Genomic DNA, 20,580 nt, shown 5'->3' on the forward strand with positions numbered 1-20,580 from the left:
TAACTGATCACCGGAAGGCTCTCAAAGCAACAGCAACACACACACACATATGAAAGGCAAAGATAAATAATTTAAGATGGAATCATTTATGTAATAGGAAAGCTTATACAACATGATGAATTTAGTGTGGTAAATTTCTTATTTCAGTCTAAGTAAAGATTCAAGTTCTGCAACACAAAGCTGTAAAATAATACTGGAGAATATAGTGTACTAATATACAATTTGTAAAAAATACCCTGTGCTAGTCATTGTTGGATTTCTAAACTATAAAGTCCCTGACAGCAGTTCACAGTGATTTTTATCATTTATTTTTTCAGATACATATGGTGCACAGATGATAGCTTGTTTTACAACATAATGGCAGCATCAGTCTTTCATTATAAATAATTAATTGTCAAACTCTTAAGGGATAAAAAGTAGTACATGCTTTGTTTTTCCTTAGTATTTTAACCTATTATAAAGCATATAGCTAATACCTTAAACAGATAAACATATATAAGAAGTTAGGGCAAATGCTGCAAAGAAAATTTGACTTACTGCTAACATTTGTTAGTTCTTTCACAATAAATATAAATCAAAATCAGCTCAAACAACCTATTGAATAGGTCAATAAGAGCTTCTTTAACTCTCTTTCACCTCACACATGCATCTTGCTTTTTCCTAACAATGTTAAAGAATGCCCTTTATGTAACACAGCTGATGAATAGCCTTTAATCTTCTTGACAGGATCAGTTCATTCCCTTAGTCCATTGAATTCAGTCAGTAAATCTAGGGTTGCAATGTTGGACAGAGATGATACAGGAACAGGCCTCTACAGGAAACAATAAATGTGAATGGTATTAAAGTTTTCCTAGAATCCCAGTATTGTGTATTTCCACTGTAATGTTAGTTACCTACAGGGCACTGGAATCCACAGCATGAAAACGATAGAATTCTGAAGAATTTAGAGAGGCTGATGTGTCTTGGAAATTAAAAAATAAACTGTATTTGGAAAAAATTCACTGAATAAATCATTGGTTTACTCTGGGCAAAATTCAGGCTCCTATGTGTACTTCCCTTCAAACAGGTGGAAAAATGTAACAGGGGAATCCCAGATTCAATACCATCATGTTACTGTTGTGGTACAGGTCACAGGTAAAGTAGGAGGAAGTAGATGCATTCTTGCTTCTCTGTGTGGGAAACACTGTTCCAAAAAAGTGTTCCCTTTGGAGTTCTGCTCCATGCAAAGTCTCTTTCATTACTTCCTTTGTGTTTCTGACACAACCCAGTTGTGAATGTAAAATCAGTTCCTCCCCTTCTAAAGCACGAACATAAAACACGATTCAGAATGAAGTCAGGATATAATGATCTCATTGTCATTTTTATCTTTTGGTTTTGACAGCTGTGTTGGCTCTCCTCCTTACTGAAGTTTGAACTTTTCTGGAAACTTGGAAGCTATGGGGTCTTGTTTTCGAACTCTCTTCATTGCACATTTTGTACACAAATGGCAGGTCTTAAAAATGCAGAGGGAATATATGTCAGAATTCAGATCTCTAGGGGATAGCTGGTTGCATGTCTAATCAAAGATCAGGCAATGAAATTATCTATGCTATACCTGTCAAACAGCCACAATAAAAAACCAGGAGATAGTTTATTCCACTTGCTTAATATGGGTGCTTCTCAACTGGGCCCAGAATTCTATGTGATCACAGGAAGAAGAGAAGTGTTTTGACAGTCTGCATATGTCAAACATACATGTGTCTGTCTGAATCTCAGCTCTCTGAAGTACAGACGTTCACCTAAACAATGAGGAGTCCGGTGTCACCTTCAAGACTAACAGATTTATTTGAGCATAAGTTTTCGTGGGTAAAAAACCCCACTTCTTCAGATGCATGGAGTGAAAATTACAGATACAGGCATAGATATACTGGCACACGAAGAGAAGGGAGTTACCATACACCTCTCTTCCTCCACAAAAGCTAGTTGGGTTTTATTGTTCTCTTTGATTCGCTTTTCATCCCACAGGATAGACAGAGTTCAACATACACCTTGTACCATGCAGGGCACACACTTTTCTATGCTACTGAGAATTTATGTCTATGCCACTCTGTGTCATACAGTCTGTGTTCAGGTCACCAGTCTGCTGTGTCTGCCTTCTGAAGGCCCACGTAGGGGAAGAGACTGCCCAGGTTGCCAATTAAGGGTTAATTAGTAAATGTACACTGGACCTAATAAAGGTCACCCAAGTTCAGTTAGAGATGGCACTCCTGAGGAGAGAGGAAACTTCTGAGAAGGGGAGCTAAGTTGAAGGTATGCTCCAAGAGACAGCGAGCTCTCTGGGCACCTAGAAGGGATGCTCCTAGAGATGGGAGAATTCTACAGAGAGAGCTGCAGTTGGAACCCCCAAGAAACAGCCAGAAGCCTGACCTGCCAGAGGTATGAGGTCTCATGGGGAAGAGCTGTCCTGGGGAAGAACTACTCTTGACAGACCTCCATAAACCCCTCTGGACTCTGGATGAAGACTCTAGCCCAGAAGCAGCAAGAGACCTGACTCCAGAGTTGGTGACCTGAGCTGAGTGAACCCCAGGTGAAGAGCCTGGATGGAGATGAGTAGCGGAGTAGATGGATTGGGACTGATTTGGTCTCTCAGCTTGGAAGCTGGGATGAAGGTTTTGTTTAAGCTTTGTGGTGGACTGTCTGTTAAATAAATAAGACCCTCCAAAGAGGGTCCTCCTTAATTTCTAAAGCCTGCTTGGACTTGTTTATACTTGGAGTGAAGGGAAACTGAGGCAAGCTTCATCAAGCAGCAGCATGCCTGACTGGAGCAGCCTGACTATGATAGATATACACAGAGGATAATAACTGAATAACTGAATTACATAATAACTGAATTAACTGATAATAACTGAATTACATCTCCCCTCTTCCCTTAGCTTTCCTTTCTATCTATTTTCCTGAGACTCTTCCTGCCTCCTCCTTTCCCCCAGCCCTAAGAAAACTCTCAGCTTTCCCTCGCCCAATCCTCCTACCTTAACATGAGTTGGTTAAATACATATATATACACACATATATAGGCTGTGTTTAAATAATTTTGTGAAAAAAGGAAAATGTATATTGACCATATATTGTTATATCATTACCAATATGTGGCTTAATATTGGTAATTCTGTATTAAGATATGTATCTATACATGTCAAGACCAATGTAATTGCAATGTTTTATTGTAAATTACCCAAGATAGCAATACATAAAATCTTTCCCCAAAACAACAAAATTATGATGATTGTATATCCTGTCTCCAATGACGATACATGCCTTGTTTTGCCAACCTGGGAGCCCAGAGACCAGTGGAACACTAAACAGTTAAAAAGCCCTTTTCTGTAAGGAAAGAGGGCACGGGGGTCAATTGTCAGGAGCTGTCCAAGAAGACAGGCTCACACAGAGAATCTGTGGAGGGAATCTTAAGAAGTTGGAACTTCCCCCCCTCCAGATCCAGAGAACAGTAAGCCTTAGGGAAACCAGGCATGCACATATACTGGTTTATTGTTTTAAAGATTTGTTTTCTCTTACATTTGTTTTCTCTTGGTTCTAAATAAATAACATTTTGCTTTAAGAAGGCTGTTTGGTTACTGGATTCCACTGTCATAGCTCATGGAGGCAACAACTGCAGGGTCTGAACCTAAGTTAGACCTGCTGAGCTAGTCATGGTTAGTACCAGAGCACTGCAGCCAAGGCCTTGTCTGAGAGTGGGAGAATTGTGTGATTTCACCCAAAGATTGGTGGTGGATAGAGACCTGAGAGGTGCATTAAAGAGTTCAGGAGTGGTCAGAAGTGCAGTTAGTTGTGACAATAATCCATATACTTGCCCTTGGAGAGTGAGTCATCTCTGGATACCTCCAATCACTGAACTGAGGAGCAGTTTCCCCAAAATCTCCATGTTTGTGTATGATGCAATGCTATAAGCTGAACCAGAGGGCAAGTTTAAATTCATTTGTGGAGTATTTAGTTGTAAGAAGGGGAAAATGTTAAACTGTTATCAAAATGAGGTAAGCATTTTCACAAGTCCTACTATGCTTTGCTGAAAACTTGTAGAATCCAATAAAAATAAATAAAAGCTTTTTTATTTAAACAAATTAAGTAAGCATTTAATTAGCCTTTACCTGGCCAAAGCTCACGTTTCTTGTTTCCCTAAGAAGGAATTTTTTTTAATCTGCAGTCTCATCTTAAATCCCTACAGCAAATACAAGAGTCCAGAACTCTCAAATAAAAATCTATAGTTAAATCACAAAACATCAATTTCTATGGATACATCAATAAACTAAGAAAGACTTGTTTCCATTACACCATATTTACCATAGTTTGTAATAAAATCAGGAGAAAACCGAAGTTCAAAGATATTTTTAGCTGTTGAATATGAATTTATCTCACTAGAATTTAAAGGAGGCTATAATTTAGAATTTATGAACAGAACAGACTATTTGAGAGTGGTTACTAACATTTCTGAAACAATTGCTGACTTCAGGTGTAAAAGGTGAGGTGATTCTGTATACTCTTGTCTACACTAGAGATATTTTTTAAGCGTTCTCTGCCATTGCTAACAGTGGATCAGTTCATAGCAGGTTTAATTGACACAGTGCTTACTACAGTGGCAGCAGCAGGGTTCAGCCTACACCAGGGCTTCTCAAGTTGCTATCTCTGGTGGAATTTAACTGTGGGAATTTTTTTAAAAAGTCTGTATAAACAAGGCTTTAGGGCTTGAGCCGGTAAACATTTGCACACAGATTAATAGATTTTTAAGGCCAGAGGAGATAAATACACTCACCTACTCTGACCTTCTGTATAATGCAGATCTAGAGTGTCACCCACTAATTATTGCTCTAATTTATAACTTCTGATTGACCTAGAGCATATCTTTTAGAATGACATCCAGTCTTGATTTATAAATTGGGTGGGACAGGGGCATGACAGAGGAGCGGTCATGTAGACTCCAAACTGCATGGTTTAGAGTATCCAAGAAGTTTTACATTTGAGTGAACCTGAGTCAGTCCATCTAACTCCTAAAGACTGTTCTGTCGTTGCCCATCAGTCCTAATCTGCACACTTGTATTGCTTCCAGAGTTGACACTTGGGTCCTGAAAGGCTAAAAGTACTAACAATTACACCATCTAGTCCCTGCTTCAAGCAATTTTTTGACCAAAGAACAATTTTAATTAATGATATTTTATATTTTTTCCAATTTTGGATGTACTTACATTAAACAATGGATAGTGGGGATATAGAAGAAACAGTTTAAGTCAGCTAAAAAAAGGAATTAGTAGACATAAATTAAAGAAAGATCTAAATTCAAGAAATAGTCCCTTCCTCCTTTAATTGCTTCTTGCTTTTAGAATGCTAATTGCTTCAGAATGGAAGCCTGCAAATAAAATTTCAGTCAATAAATAGTCTATCAAATTTTGGGGTATGTAATGTAAGGATAAACTCACTAGCCTTAAAAACCTCTACATCATCATGCCTCCTAGCTTCATCCTCCTGACCTTTACATCTCCATCTACCCTGACCCTCCACACCCTTCTCTTCCTCCTCACACCTGCTGCATTTCTCTGTCTGCTATCTCCTATTTTCGCACATTCCCCCTACTGCCTCACTCATAGCACCATAATTCTTTCTTCCCAAAACGTACACATCTAAAAACCAATATAATTGGTAAAAGTACCTATATACATATTGCTACATATCATGGGATTCCAGGACATGCACATGATATACCTAAGTAACCACATATCTGTATATTCTCAACCCATGTGTTTTGTTCCCCAATTCCCCCTACACTGATTGCACCTCACTTGTGTGGCTTATCTCGTATTTGCATTGTAAACTAGCTCTTTAGGGAAGATAATACATCCGTTTTATTTGTTTGTGAAGTGCCTACCCTGCTTTGGTGTGTTTAAAAAAATTCACAGAAAGTTAGAATGGAAAAAAATAAACATGAGTAAAACCAAATAAATACATCTTTAGTATCATAAGGATTCCCTTGATTCATTTATTTAGTAGTTGTAATTTATTCTATACATTTTATACTGCCACTTTGACTAAACTTTATATTGCATCCTTGCACTACAGCAAGGTACTTAAGTACAATATGGTGTTAACTACAATGATCTATATGATATAGTAGCACTTTAAAATAATTGATTGTGTATTGTGTGTCCTGGCTTGTCACTAAAATGTTCTTTTTTTCTTTTTTTACTTGAGATTAAAATATACATTCAACAAATGCATGTCAGGAAATTAGGCAAATATTATTTTGACCATTTTCTAAGGTAGTACAGGTCGTTTATACATTTGGTTGAATTAGCATTCATGTAATATGTAAGGCTAACCTGGACACGTCTTACAAATATTCAGTCCTTTGTTTTCCTTGAAGGAAAAAAAAAATCATAACTGACTTTCCACTCAGAAATAAAAGGGTAAACAGACTCGCATTAATGAGCTCATCTATCCAAATACATCAACTCTCAGTATGCAGCATTTTTGCTATTGTGTCTGTCACAGTTGCTGGATTTTGATAAGTAAAGTCACTCATGGGATAAAACTAAGTATTCTCACCGATTTGATAATTTCACATGAGTCTGTTGATCTTGTTTCATGCAGTGTCTACTTAAATTTGTCAGGCCAGCAACAGATGAATAAGCCCTAGACAGCTTAACAGATGACAAGTGAACCATAACAATTCATGGTCTCTTTGTGTGTGCGCATCTATTTTATGCATTAAATGGGAATCTTTTTTAAATTTCACCCAACAAATGAAGGCACAGTTATATTGTTTTCCTTCCCTGCTGGCACTATTAAGCCCATTATCTCTATAGGGGAAATCACTGCTTTGATAGCACAAAAACATCTTCATATTGCACAAAAATCACAAGTGTGCCACAGAAAATACACTAAAAGTAATTTTATAACAAATTGTGGCTTTAAAAATTTGACAACAGTCACGTGGCACTAAATCAACTGGGATCTCATAATTATTATTATTATTAATATTAATATTTGTTTTGGTAGAACTCACAATGTACTGTGCACTTTCAGGACATCCAAGAAAGAATGGTCACTACCCCATGGGGCAGGACTCTAAGAAACATGAGCTGTTCCTTAAAAAGAATTTGTTAAGATAATTTTTTTATATTTTTAAAAGTCCTTATCTGTACTCCTAAATAACAACTTGCAAACTAGATACCATTAACTTGGGTTTGAATAGAGACTGGGAGTAGCTGGGTCATTACACATATTGAATCTACTTCCCTAAATTAAGTATCCTCACACCTCCTTGTCAACTGTCTAAATGAGCCATCTTGATTATCACTACGAAAGCTTTTTTCTCCTGCTGATAAAAGCCTCTTACAGTTTGTATGGCAACTTCCACCTTCTCTGTACTTCTCTGTATATATATATCTATATCTATCTATATATCTTCTTACTATATGTTCCATTCTATGCATCTGATGAAGTGGGCTGTAGCCCACGAAAGCTTATGCTCTAATAAATTTGTTAGTCTCTAAGGTGCCACAAGTACTCCTGTTCTTTTGTGGATACAGACTAACATGGCTGCTAATCTGAAACCTGAAATTAAATAACAGCAGCTTTAAAAATGAAAAAAACCCATCATTTATTCTGTTTGGTTTTGCATTTCACTTTGATTAGATTGGCCAGTTCTATTCTGATTTTCATTACCACAATAGGGGAAATGCTTAATTTAAAATGCAAGTAAAAACAAACATCACCACCATTCACCTGATTAAATATTTCTGTTACCCCATTTTATTTTATATCACCAAAGCACCAAAATTAAATTTTGGGTTTAAGGTACTTGACACAGTCCCTTTCACAAAATTCTTCCATATGTTTTTTTTCACTTTACTGACATGAAACACTTTCAGGCACTCAGAATGCAGAGATATTGTTTAGTTACAGAAACATAGCTATATTTTCCCCTTATTTATGCAATTTTGTGCCCTCTCATTCATTATAGCGTGTTATTTATATAATCACTTTGTTTTATTTTCAGTTAATTCCTCAATATCTATGCAGTTTACTATGACTGGCTCGCAAAATAACTCGATGGTTACTACTCAGTAACTATACTCTGAATATACACATTTCTCTCCTCTGACTATAATTGCTCAGCTTTGTTTCCTGTATTCAGTTCTTTAAAACTGTTTGCCAGCAACAAAGATGCTACCTCAGCTTCTCATTGCCTTCAGCTGAAGCAGCAAAGACTCCAATATTTGCATAAAAAAGAAAAATGTTTATAAAACAATGTTCAAAAACTCAGACTTATTCACTTCCCTTCTCCCTGCCTAATCACACTTCATGTGAAGTCAATGGGAGTTTTGTTTACACATAAAACTGGTGCAAACCCCGTTATGACACACTGAAGCCAGTTATAAACTGAGTGAAATCAACGTAGCTTAATTCAGTAACAGGATACATGGTGATTTAATTAAATCAATTTTGGTTAAACTAGTGCAAGTTTTGTAAGCAGCTCAGCCCTCATATGGAAGCAGGATAGGACCTTTCTTGTCATCCTACTTCCACACACAATCCTTCTTTCCTCTCTACAAGCTAAGAAGGGACCTTATTCCCACAACATTAAATATTTATGTACTGGGAGTCTGTCTACTTCAAAGTCTCCATGATTACCTATTTGTCGCGTAAGGACTCTAGCTGTCAAAGAAGACCTGGAACTGTATAAAAATGTCTTGGGTCCTGATCCTTTTTATCTCAGATCTGCCTGACGCTTATGCATGGAAAGCTTAAGTCCTAAGACTGCCATCTCCAGTCCTAATCTGGATCACCCTCAATATGAACATTGGACTATAACCTATGGACTAATTCTGAAAGAACTCTTTGGAACTACAAAGGTCACCATCTCTACTATGAATTTGATCTCAGAACTGTACTCATGTCTGTATGTATACTGATCTCTTTCTCTTTTCTTTTAAAATACATTTTAGTTTAATTAGTAAGAATTGGCTGTAAGCGTGTATTTGGGTAAAATCTGGAATACTCTTTAATCTGTGAGGTAATATGTCCGATTCTTTGGGATTGGTAGAACTTTCTTATATGATCAATAAGATTTTCAGTAATCCGCATCATATTTGACTTGGGTGTCTGGGTGGAGGCCTCAGGCTGGGTTGCTTTGAGGGAACTGTGTTGCTGGCTTCTGGATAACCAGTGAGGTATTATAGAAGCTGTTTTGTGCTGGCTTGGTAAATCAAAGTATTGGAATATCCACCAGCTTTGGGGTGGATGGCCTGCCCCATTCTTTGCAGTTCATCCTAACTGAGTGACATCAGCGTGGCTCCCTGGGATCCTGGTCACAGGGATACATCCTGAATATAATGAAATATCATAGAAAATAGCTCATTTAGCAAACGTAAGAGAATCTCAGTTCCAATATAGTAGGGCTAAATGGAGCACTAATAAATATCTGCAGGTGTTACATAATGTGCAGGCTACTAAGACAGTACATCTAAATGAAATACACTAAATTTAGAGTTAAAAAGAAGATACATCAATAACAGGCTTTTTTGCAAGTGAAACCTTTCATGCTGCTCAATGCTTTGCGTAAAACCAGTGTGTGTGGAAGCCATAATTTGGGGCAGAAAACTGTTGTATATTTCCTCTCCACACTGTGGGAGTGGGTAAATTTCATGAGCTTACGCTGTACTGTTCTCTGTGCAGCGCAAGATGGTATAATTTTGTGTTTACTTTCCAGAAAGGAGGTGTGTGCCTTAGGAACTGGGAGATGCTCTAGCTATGCCTCCCCATGCAGAGCTGAGCATCTGTATGCACTGCAGTTGGGTGCGTCCCTACCTGTATGCGGGCTGGTAAAGTGCAGGCTGGAGCCTGGGAGAGGGCTTGGCAGGCTGGTCACAGCAGTACAGTGTAAAGGGAGCCCAAGCTGGTGGTCCAGGGAGGGGCTCAGTTCCAGGTGGCACCCTGAGGGGAACCCGTCACACATACATCACACAAGGTATATTAAGAGTTATGAATATATGTTGGCATTATGACTCAAGTGTGTGTAAACCAGGTATGTGAGGGGGAGTTGGTAAACATGTCTATCCAAAACAAAGGAATGTGTGTTCCCCTCAATTTACATGTAAACAGGACCATCAAGATAGCAGTGGGCAGAGATGGCAGGAAACAGAACAATCGCGGCTCCACTAAATAGGTGGGTGGCCCTTCAGTCTCTTGAATGTGGCCACCCAGGTGCGCACCTTAGAGAGAACTATCCGCGGACCACCTGAATGGAACTCATGGACCACTGGTGGTCCACGGACCACAGTTTGAGAACCTCTGACTTAAACTATGTCCTATTGTTAATAAATTTGTTTTATTTTTACTGTAAACCAAGTCAACGCTGTTTTTAAATGAAAGTTAAGTTAATAAGTTTGTGACTCTAGAGGAACAAATGGACCATATGTCTTTGAACTGTCCAGGAAAGAGGTGGACATTACAGAGTGCATGGTTTTGAAAAATTTGGGATTGGCAGTGTGTTTGGTCACCTCATTGGTTGTCACCAAGGCTAGTGGAAGCCAGAGAGGGGTTGTAGACAGGCTGCTTGGGTCAGAGCTGCTGAACCAGGGCTGTCTAAGCACACAGACACTTGTAAGCTAGTTCTGAGCATCCCAGGCTGGGAGCTACAGGAGCAAAGCATTGTGAGGCATCCAAGGCTACAGGGTTAGTGGTGACAAAACCCCCTCACTGATCTGGATTGCACCCTTGAATCATCACTGTGGCATGAGGCTTTTATCAATCTATAAGCCACCAAGTAACCAAGCCAAGTGAGAGATGCGTTAATTAATTTCATTAATTCATTTTTAAGAACACAAGTGTACTCATGTAGACCTGACAAAACTGCATGTACGCATTAATTTTGCAAAGCAAAGTCTGTCTGTAACAAGTGACACAGCAGGAACAATTAATCAGCAACAGAACAACTCTATGTGCTGCAAACAAGTCAATCATTACTGATCAGTACATAACTCTTTCAGGAAATTAGGACATGGTATTAAAGAGAAATTGAATAATTGCAGTGTGTAAAAAATACATTAATTGCTTTTCAAGTGAATAAATACTGAATCTGTAGTGAGAACCTGAAGTAAAATTAACTGTCAATGAGAGCCCATGCTAACAGCCATTGACTAAAGTGGATGTATTTTCTATGTTTTGGATATAGAAATTCTATTTTCATGTTTTTCAAATAAGAGAATCTCAAATGATATGGTTAGATTGTTCCTTCTGCCTCCATGAAAAACTCAATGGAATCCTACAGGTATAGCAGGAGTGGGTAGTGACAACTCTGTAAGATAATACTTCCTCATATTTCACGGAAGCCCCTTTGTTGATGAAGGAATAGAGCTGAGGGGATAGGTATTTGCTGTGCACTGACCTTAGTCAGCCCCAAGCCCTCTCAAGAACACCCTCTAAGTCTGTGGTGGAGGGAGGGAGGGAGGGAGGGGGAGAGAGAGAGAGAGAGAGAGAGTGTGTGTGTGTGTGTGTGTGTAGGCATAGAGTCACCTAAGCCAGTTTTTGTCCATAGTGTGTGTGTGTGTGTGTGGGCATAGAGTCACCTAAGCCAGTTTTTGTCCATAGTTGGAATTCCCAACCTGGCATAAAACATACAGAGCTAGGGTTAGCATGTGATCCAATAACTGCTCCTTTCATAAGAATGGAGCATCAACTCTGAAGGCAGTTAAGTGTTAGATGAGTTACATGTCAACATTGTTAACTATTTCATTGTTGTTAACTCCAGCTGAAATTTTGCATTATTCTGGGAACATGGATAGAGTTTGAGCAGAGTACTATCATTTTCCTCCCCAAAACTGATCCCACTGCTTTTATCAAAGGAGCTGAGTCTGAAGTTTCAACTACAAAAGCAGTAACAGTGAATTCAAGTTTTGACATAAAATTTCAACCATGGCATGCAGAGATTCCTTGAGCATTATATTTTAAGCATGATTGTTAAAGTGAGACTAGAATTTTGGTGTTAATACCAACAAAAACATAGCAGTAAAGCAAGAAAACAAAACAACGTCTTGTCTAGCCACAAAATTTGGAATTATACTGGGAATTATGAGGATAGGAAAGATCTTGAAATAAAGGAAAGGCTTGACATTTTAATAACTTATACAGTGCAGCTGTTTAGAGACTTTTTAAAGCCTCATGGGAAACTTTAAGACATATTCAATTTAGAGAGAATTCTGTTAATATAATGTATACCTTTCACTTAAATTATTTTAATCTCCTGCACAAAAAGTGCCATTTGACCTTTTAGCTGGAGCTTTCTATAGACAATTTTAATCAAATACACACAATTTCATTTGGATGACTTTGTTAAAAATTCATTAACAAAAGGAGATTTTTCAGACACTACTTTTAAGAATGTGACGATTACAATGGAAGTACAATGGCAGAACCTATCAGTATACTCTGAACATTTGCAATGAGAGTAGATCATCAGGCAGGCCGATGTAGAAGAGCTCTGCTGTTAGTACTTGCCCGTTGCAGACTATTATCTAACTGGGAGTATATTTTTATATTTATTTCATGTGTATGTTTAACTTTGGAACTGAGAGACAGTTTTGGCACAGGAGTGCCTACATTTGTGTGGGAACCAGGAACCAGGTTGGTGCTCACCTCTCTTATTACCGATGTGCAAGTCTTATGCAGTATATTAGTGTAAAAAAATCGCTGAATTATAACACAATATATATAGTATACATTCATCTGTCTGTATCCCTGACTCTTGAGGTTTTCAAATATTATTGCATTATTTTAAATGTCTTGCTCACTGCCTTTTTAAAATGTCTTTCTTTACAGTCTGCTGCTACCGTAATAGGTGATGTTTGTCAGAGGAAGATGAGGAAATAATTGAGCATATGGAACATCAGCAGTTTAAGATTGAGATGGAATCCAATTTGTTCCCAAAATGAAAACGGGGGCCTATCCTCCATGTTTTCTCCTTGTGAAGATACTCTCCAATTGTGTAAGCTAGTGTGGTTTCAACAATAAAGTTACCTTTTGAGGCTGTGGAGGAAGCTTCTCATCTTGTATTTGATATTTTGGGAACTTCCTCAAAAATAGTTTCTTTCCCTATTTTGGATTTAAAAAAACAAACAAACAAAAAACAGCCTGCAAAATCTAGTTGGGCCCATTCAGCTTCTTGTCCAGCCATTCTAAGAAATCTGATAAACAGTACCAGGCCGTCATATCCCATTACCATTTTATTTACGTGATAAGACAGAGAAGGTTCTACCATTTAGTCTGAATCAGGTGGCACATTCCCATGAGTGGGAATATGCAGAGGCCACTCAAAGAAGAACCTGGGGTACACCATATCCATAGTTCACAGGCACATAAAGGTATAATACATTATTGCTCCAGTCCTGGTCTATGGACTTTAATGGAAGAGTCGGTATCTGTAATATACATGGCCCTAGTTTTCAAAGATGTGCATGTTTAAGTGGCCACATCCAATCTGGGCATATGAATCCTTATTGTATGCAAACAAGGAGGGATTACACACACACACACAACAGAATGTGCAATAACAATCCCCAGCTGTTGTGCATGCACCAGGGATGTGTACACCAAGGTCTGCACACACATAAGGCAAACTCACCTTTGAGAGTTTGGATCAAAATATGTTGTTCTAAATTGTTAAGTGTCAGCTGTAAAGATTAGGGAGGACAAAAGTGACATTAAACACAATTATAAAATAGCATTTGTTGGGGAAGCAATCACATTTGCTGACAAATGATCTGAAATGTGTGGTTTTTAATGCACAGGGCAAATTCTGTTTTCAGGTACACATTTGTAGCCCCACTGAACTCTATGGGGTTGTATGCATGAAACTGACAGCTGAGTTCAGATACACACCTATGTATTTTAAGACTTAGGTAAAACATTAAACACTATAGGTGAAATTTTCAAATATGAAAATTCCAGACTCTTTCTATAATTGTGATAATAGCAGCACAGTTATGGAGTGGTATGGTCACTAAGTGTGCAGTTTTGGTTTAAGATATACAGTTCTTGGGCACTGGAAGCATTTGACCTTCAAATGTTGGCCTTAGTATTTATAGGCCTAATCCTGCAAAATTTATGCACAGAAGACACTTTACTCATGTGAGAAGGTTCATGAACTTAAATGAGATCACCTCATCGAAGCAAAGTTACTAACATGCATATTTAGAGGATCAGGCCCTGTGGCATTGCAAAGACCCTTTCACATGTATTGTTTCAAGCACCACATAAAGAATAAACTGAAGAATGAGGCATACATTATAACACTACAGGCAAAGGCATGAAGTCACATAAATCAGTAGCAAAGTCAGGAGCATATATTAAAAGCGCTATGAATCTGCATATTATGATGTTTCCTAAGTGACATGTGTGTTCCTAGAAGAGCTGATATAGTATTTTCCTTACATTGTGCTATTCCACATATCTCAGTAAAATTATTAGGGTAGTCCTATGAAGAAATGAAGAATAGAAGTAACTTACCTATTCATTTCTTCAAGACAGTCAGTTGCAAAGTAAAAGCTCTTAATTTTTGGGTGGCATGCTTTGAAGGCACTGTAAAACAAGCAAAGGAGAAAAATGTAGTTTTTTTTTTCAAATAGTTTGTCTATAATGACTTTATTCCCCTTTGTTGATAAATTTACATGATGAGGTTGAAAAGTCCTCCTTAGACTTATTTGCTATTGGGTACTTTAGAATGTTTTAGAGTTACACGTACATTTTTCTATGTGAGTTCAATGAAAAATGATAAAAGACAAAAACACCTTGTCATCTATGGATGAAAACTTTTCAAAGTGTTCACTCTTTAACTGACCTCTCAAGTCCTCATCCTCAAAGATAACCTGAACAACACTTTCAAAAGATGAGCCTGGGAGCTTAAATTCATAACTTTGATAGACACTAAAAACCAAGGACTTGATAAAGACACTGGATTTATGGCTCACTACAACAATCTGTAAAATCATTAATCACCCTTTTCCCCCTATGACTGCAGAGGTATTAACTGGCCATTTCACCTTGAATGGTCTCCTACAATATGTATTACTACTGCTGATGGTTCCAATGTGTGGAACTAAACAATCAGTTCCACCTTATATTTAGCTGTGACACTGAGTACATTTCCCAGGCCTGACGAAGAGCTCTGTGTAAACTTGGAAGCTTGTCTCTTTAACCAAGATAAGTTGGTCCAATAAAATACATTACCTTGCCCATCTTGTCTCTCTAATATCCTGGGACCAACATGGCTACAACAACACTGCAAAACAGATCCGGTAGCACCCAGAATAAATTTACCAATTCACTTCTGCATTTGTTCTGTCTCTCTAATCAGGGTCTTTTCATTCATATTGAACATGATGGCAGCAACCTTGTCACTCTGGGGGTATATCAAGACATAGAATTGCTTCACTGACAAGTGAACAAAAATGTGGAAGCTCTCATTAGTGGGGGCTACCCACTCCTGAGTTCAGAAACAGCTTCTAAGAGTGAAACTGAAACCAGTCAAACCTCAAGTGGTCTTGGGGTTTGTAATTTATTAACTTTGATATTTTTGTTTGTTTGTTTCTTGTAGTCACAATTGGCCCAATTAACCGCTGGTGTAACTTCATGTAAGTCAATGGAGTTACATCAAGGGTGAATCTGACTTGATTTCTGAAGCTATCATCAGCTGTGTGGTCAATGTCTTAACTTTCACATACAACTTTTTCATAGCTGAGTTTTCTTGCTGTGCTTAGTGTCTAGATTATTTACCATTTCTTCAGTTTTGGGACCAGCCTCTGGCTAGTGGTTCAGGATGTGTATATCTCTTTGCATCTATTGTAGCATCACTCTCTTGTAAAACTCCTGGGAAGGCATTCAGCCAACAGTTTTCTGTTCTTTCACTAAAGAACTCATCCCAGGTCACTGCAGAGCCACAGATAATATCCCGCAACTTGTAATCTTTCATTTCCTGAAAGGCTGTCGTTTCAGAGTAGATATCCATGTTCGTGTCGGGTATTTTTTGTAAAAAAGTCACTTCCTCTGTTACAATTGCTCTGGCATTAGTTAGCAGAAAAATGAAAGAAATATCTTAGTCTGTAGTTTTCACTGGTAAAATGGATAAGATGAAGAGTTGTCCACCAGCAAAATAACTTTGGAGGGTAGAATAGGTGATGATTCTGCAGGTGAGTATGTGACTACAGAGACAAAACTCTGTACTTTACATAATTTATTAACCCTATCTTCAGTTATTGATATGCTTGTTGAGTTTACATACTTTGCTGACAGTATTATGTGCTTAAAGCATGTGGGATTTGCATACAGAAATAATAATCTCATTTTATTATTATCAATACAATCTGCACTAGCCTTAGGCATCATTATGAACAGTCCATGCAAGCACTGATCTTGGATTCAGCTTATGAGGACTTCTGTGAATCCTGTTTTGGACTTCATATGCAATAAACTGTGGAAGTAACATTTTGTCCATGATAGTTAATAAATGTAAGAAGTGTGTTTGTCTTAACAATACTATATACTGTATGTTACTCCATAAAATTCCCCTTAAAATATGTGCCTCCCCCTATAAAAAAAAAGTGTGTGTAGAGGCAGAGACTGCAACTGTTGATTTAGAAAAAAAAGAATCATGCTGATATTTTCATTTTTGAAACATTATCTTAGCTCTATTTTAATAGAAACTCAAGTTAATGTGGTGCTGTGAAAGAAACAAGACTGACAATGTTACAGACTGACACCCTCTAATTATCTACAGAACAGACAAGCTTCTTGCACCCAGCACTAAAAATATGTCTCAGATGTGGTCTATGGGATCATCTCTTGAAGTGGGACAGTAGATCATTATTCTTGCTTATTCAGCCCTTGGCTTATGTTTGGACACTGCCAGCGTGGGTGCCAATGATATGGACAGCTGTCCACCGGGAACTGGATTGAGAACCCTAAATTATTTTTCACGCAGGTCCTTAACACAGGTATTTGATAAAAATAAGTAGACTATGAACCTAGAGATGAATGGCTTTGTATCCTATTATTAATTTCAAAATCAATTATGTGGAAAACCATGGGGAGGCTTAGTCCTTCAAAGTTAATGGATTCTTATCTAAAAGCACCCATTAAAATGATGTATTTTGGATATGCTCCCTAACTTGAAAAGTGTTCTTCTGCCAATGTCCTGATCCATCCAGCAGAGTCACAGGCAAGCATCATGCTCCAGAACAGCATTTATCAAACTGTTGTCGGCGGAGCACTGGTGGTCTGCAGAGAGCTGGGTGGTTACATGGAGCTCCTTTTTTCTAGCTGCTTTTACAGGCTAAAAGTGGCCCACTTCACTTGTCCATGTACTTCATTGAAAGAACAGCTTAGATGCCTAAAAAAAGAGTTGGAAAGAAGAAGGAGTCCTCGTATTTGTTGCTGTGTAAGAGGATACAAAGAAAGAGGAATTGCCGTCAGGAAGCAAAGACACCCGTGGGACAATAATAATTAGCTAAATACTCTATTATTTGTTACCACAGGCGTGTTGCACAGTAAAAATTGGAAGGCAAGTAGTCTGCCCAAGTTAAGGGGCAGGTGGCTTGCACAATATTGATCTGAGGTGCCCATCCGAATGGGAGAAGTGGTGGTTCACAAGACACTGTCATTCACACAACGAAAAAATGTGACAAACCCTGGTAGTAGCATGGTGTTCAAGGCTAGGAGCTAAGACTGCTTAGCTCTAATTCATTCTCTGCCATTTACTATGCAGCCTTCAGCAAATCACAAACCTCTCTGCCTCAGTTTCTCTGTCTACAAAAAAGGGATATTTACCCCTTGGTTCTTGCAATTAGATAATATTTGTAAAGTGTTATATAAGTCCTAAGTGTTCTTATCATAGTCATACCTCCATATTGTCCCACTTCCTTCATATTACCGGATAATTCTTTCATTACTGATTATCGTTAATAGCTGGATTCTGGGTTAATGGCTTTGAAATTGTTTCTACAACATCTGGACCAGAATTAATTTTATATTTAATTTAATTTTATATTTAATTAATTTATATTTAGGCTCCCCATTTTTATTTTTAGTAAGATGTCCAAGGACATGATTTTGATTTTATGTCTGTAGGTTATGTCTTCACAAACACCAGCAGTTCCTGTATGTATTCAAACTTAATGTTAGAAGATATGCAGGAAAATGCATGTGAAATTAATCAAGCCTAGCCTGATTAAAAGATCCAGTAATACTGCACATGTGGAAAGATGGCTGAAACCAAAAATCACACAAGGGGACTAATTCATATTACCACTTAAATAAATGGAGTTACCCCAAGGAATAATTTGGCCCACTATCTCATATGTATTTTGTACAATTAACTGAATAAAATTTTTAATAAAGTATAAATAGACTGCTTTGCTTTTAACAAGAGGAAATCTCCTTTCCTTCTGTCCTCTTCAGAATTTGATCTTATATCTGATATCGTATTTGTTACTTCCAATGTTATTTCATTGACACGAAGGGGAGTTGTATTAGGCCTTGCAATAATGCCACTTATGATGCATTTTGATGGTTCCAGATATATTTAGCCTCTTTTATTAACAGTTTCCCAGTATCAGTGTGGGTTTTAGTGTATGCACATGTGTACATTTTACTGTACTCTATTTATGTGGTGTTATTTCTTTAGCAAATATATATGCTCATTGTTGAACTCCTATAATGGTTCATCATAATCTGTACTGTAGTGTATCTAGAAAAAGTTCCTTTAATAAGTATGGTAAAAAGCCAAGCAAACAAAATGAAATTACTATTACTTTATAGCTACATTATAATTTATTACGGGCTTTATCACAGAATTTACTACCATAATAGTGAGTTTCATGTCTTTTTACCGAGTTTCTGGTATCACAGACATCCTCTTGCCCTCTGAGGGAGATTGAATGTATTTTTTCTGGCTCCAGGTTTGTGCAGTGTGCAACTTCCAGGTCTTTACTGAACTACAGAACAAGTTTCTTTTAGAAGTGTGTGCCAAACTCTTTTGTTTGGGAAAGCCATTGGTGTGGCATCAAAGGAGTGTCTTAATATTTGTACTTGTTTTATATAAGTGGAATTTTAAATAGAATTTTGGCTGCACTGTTTTACTGTGAGATGCCTAGATGGCATGAGGGAAAAGCAGCTGTAAGATTACAGGCTCTGTCCTATATTCCTAGAGCTCTCTCAACTCCCATTAAAGAAAATGGCCCCAGCTCCTTGGCTAGTGTATGTCAGCCATGCTTCATTGACTTCAGTGGACTGAGAGATTTATATTAGGCAAGGACTGTAGTCAGTAGGTCTGATTCTCATATCATGCTGGCATCAGGCGGATTTAACTCCATTGATTTAAATGGAATAACTCTCATGAGGTCACAATCAGGCCCAATGGGAATTGTGAACATTCAGCACCTTGCAAGACTGGGCCAATATAATACATATAGGTATGCATCTTTAAAAAAAAACCCTCTGCTTTTCCTGAGTCATCCTCTTTTGAACTGCAATAAAATAGCTGTTGAGAGCGATACTAGGTTTGTCTAGCTCACATTTCTATAGTTGTACGATAGGGGATATTCTTGACAAAGAAACCAAGTCCTCAGGGAATGAAGGCTTCTATTATTTTGATTGTTTATGATCGTATTCCCTGATTAATAATATTTTGCAATATCTACATTAGAATACCCAGCCTTGCATGATAATTAATAGATGTAAGAATTGGATCAGGAAACAGTAAACATAGAGTTATGAAAAAAGCAGAAATGAACACTTGTGCTATTAATATCCTGAATGTAAATCACACTGTAATATTTACCGTTATGATTTATTCGGACTTTCAGAGACACAAATCATAGCTATGAAAATCCCAGTTTGGCTGATTTCTTTTACACCCCATCATTAACATTAATACATACAGTAACAGAATTTTTCAAGACAAATGCATTCAAAAGAGGTAAATGTGGAAACAGCGTAAGAATACAAAATCCTCTGCCTGTACAGTTTCCTCTCTGTTGGCAAATTAATTATTCATTAGGGGTGACTGGGCAATGGCTCAGCATAAAGCCAACTTAAGTCTCACTTCAGCCTATGAAATAGAACTTAAGTGATTTACAGGCCTTGAAGTAAGTGTTCATTTCACCCACAGACATTTTATACTCTCATCTCACTGACTGTTTACTGGTTTCAGAGTGGATGGGTCATTACACAAAGTAAAACTATTTCCCCACGTTTATTTCCCCCCCCCCACACCCCCCACTGTTCCTCAGACGTTCCTGTTAACTGCTGGAAATGGCCCACCTTGATTATCACTATAAAAAGTTTTCTTGCTCTCCCCCCGCCCCGCTCTCCTGCTGGTAATAGTTCATCTTAAGTGATCACTCTCCTTACAGTGTGTATGGTAACACCCATTTTTTCATGTTCTGTGTGTATATAAATCTCATCACTGTATTTTCCACTGAATGCATCCGATGAAGTGAGCTGTAGCTCACGAAAACTTATGCTCAAATAAATTGGTTAGTCTCT

The 20,580-nt window shown here is 37.8% G+C and overlaps 1 protein-coding gene across 1 annotated transcript in view; it reads right to left on the minus strand.

Annotated features, from left to right (window-relative positions):
• The window catches only part of LOC114019421 (connector enhancer of kinase suppressor of ras 2), a 456,264-nt gene that overhangs the window by 29,308 nt on the left and 406,376 nt on the right, over positions 1-20,580 (minus strand). The window contains exon 20 of the mRNA XM_043522361.1: positions 14,548-14,619. Coding sequence (XP_043378296.1) covers positions 14,548-14,619 — 72 coding nt within the window. The remainder of the gene's footprint in view (positions 1-14,547; positions 14,620-20,580) is intronic.

This window comes from Chelonia mydas, chromosome 9 (assembly GCF_015237465.2).
Source record: "Chelonia mydas isolate rCheMyd1 chromosome 9, rCheMyd1.pri.v2, whole genome shotgun sequence".
NCBI lineage: Eukaryota > Metazoa > Chordata > Testudines > Cheloniidae > Chelonia > Chelonia mydas.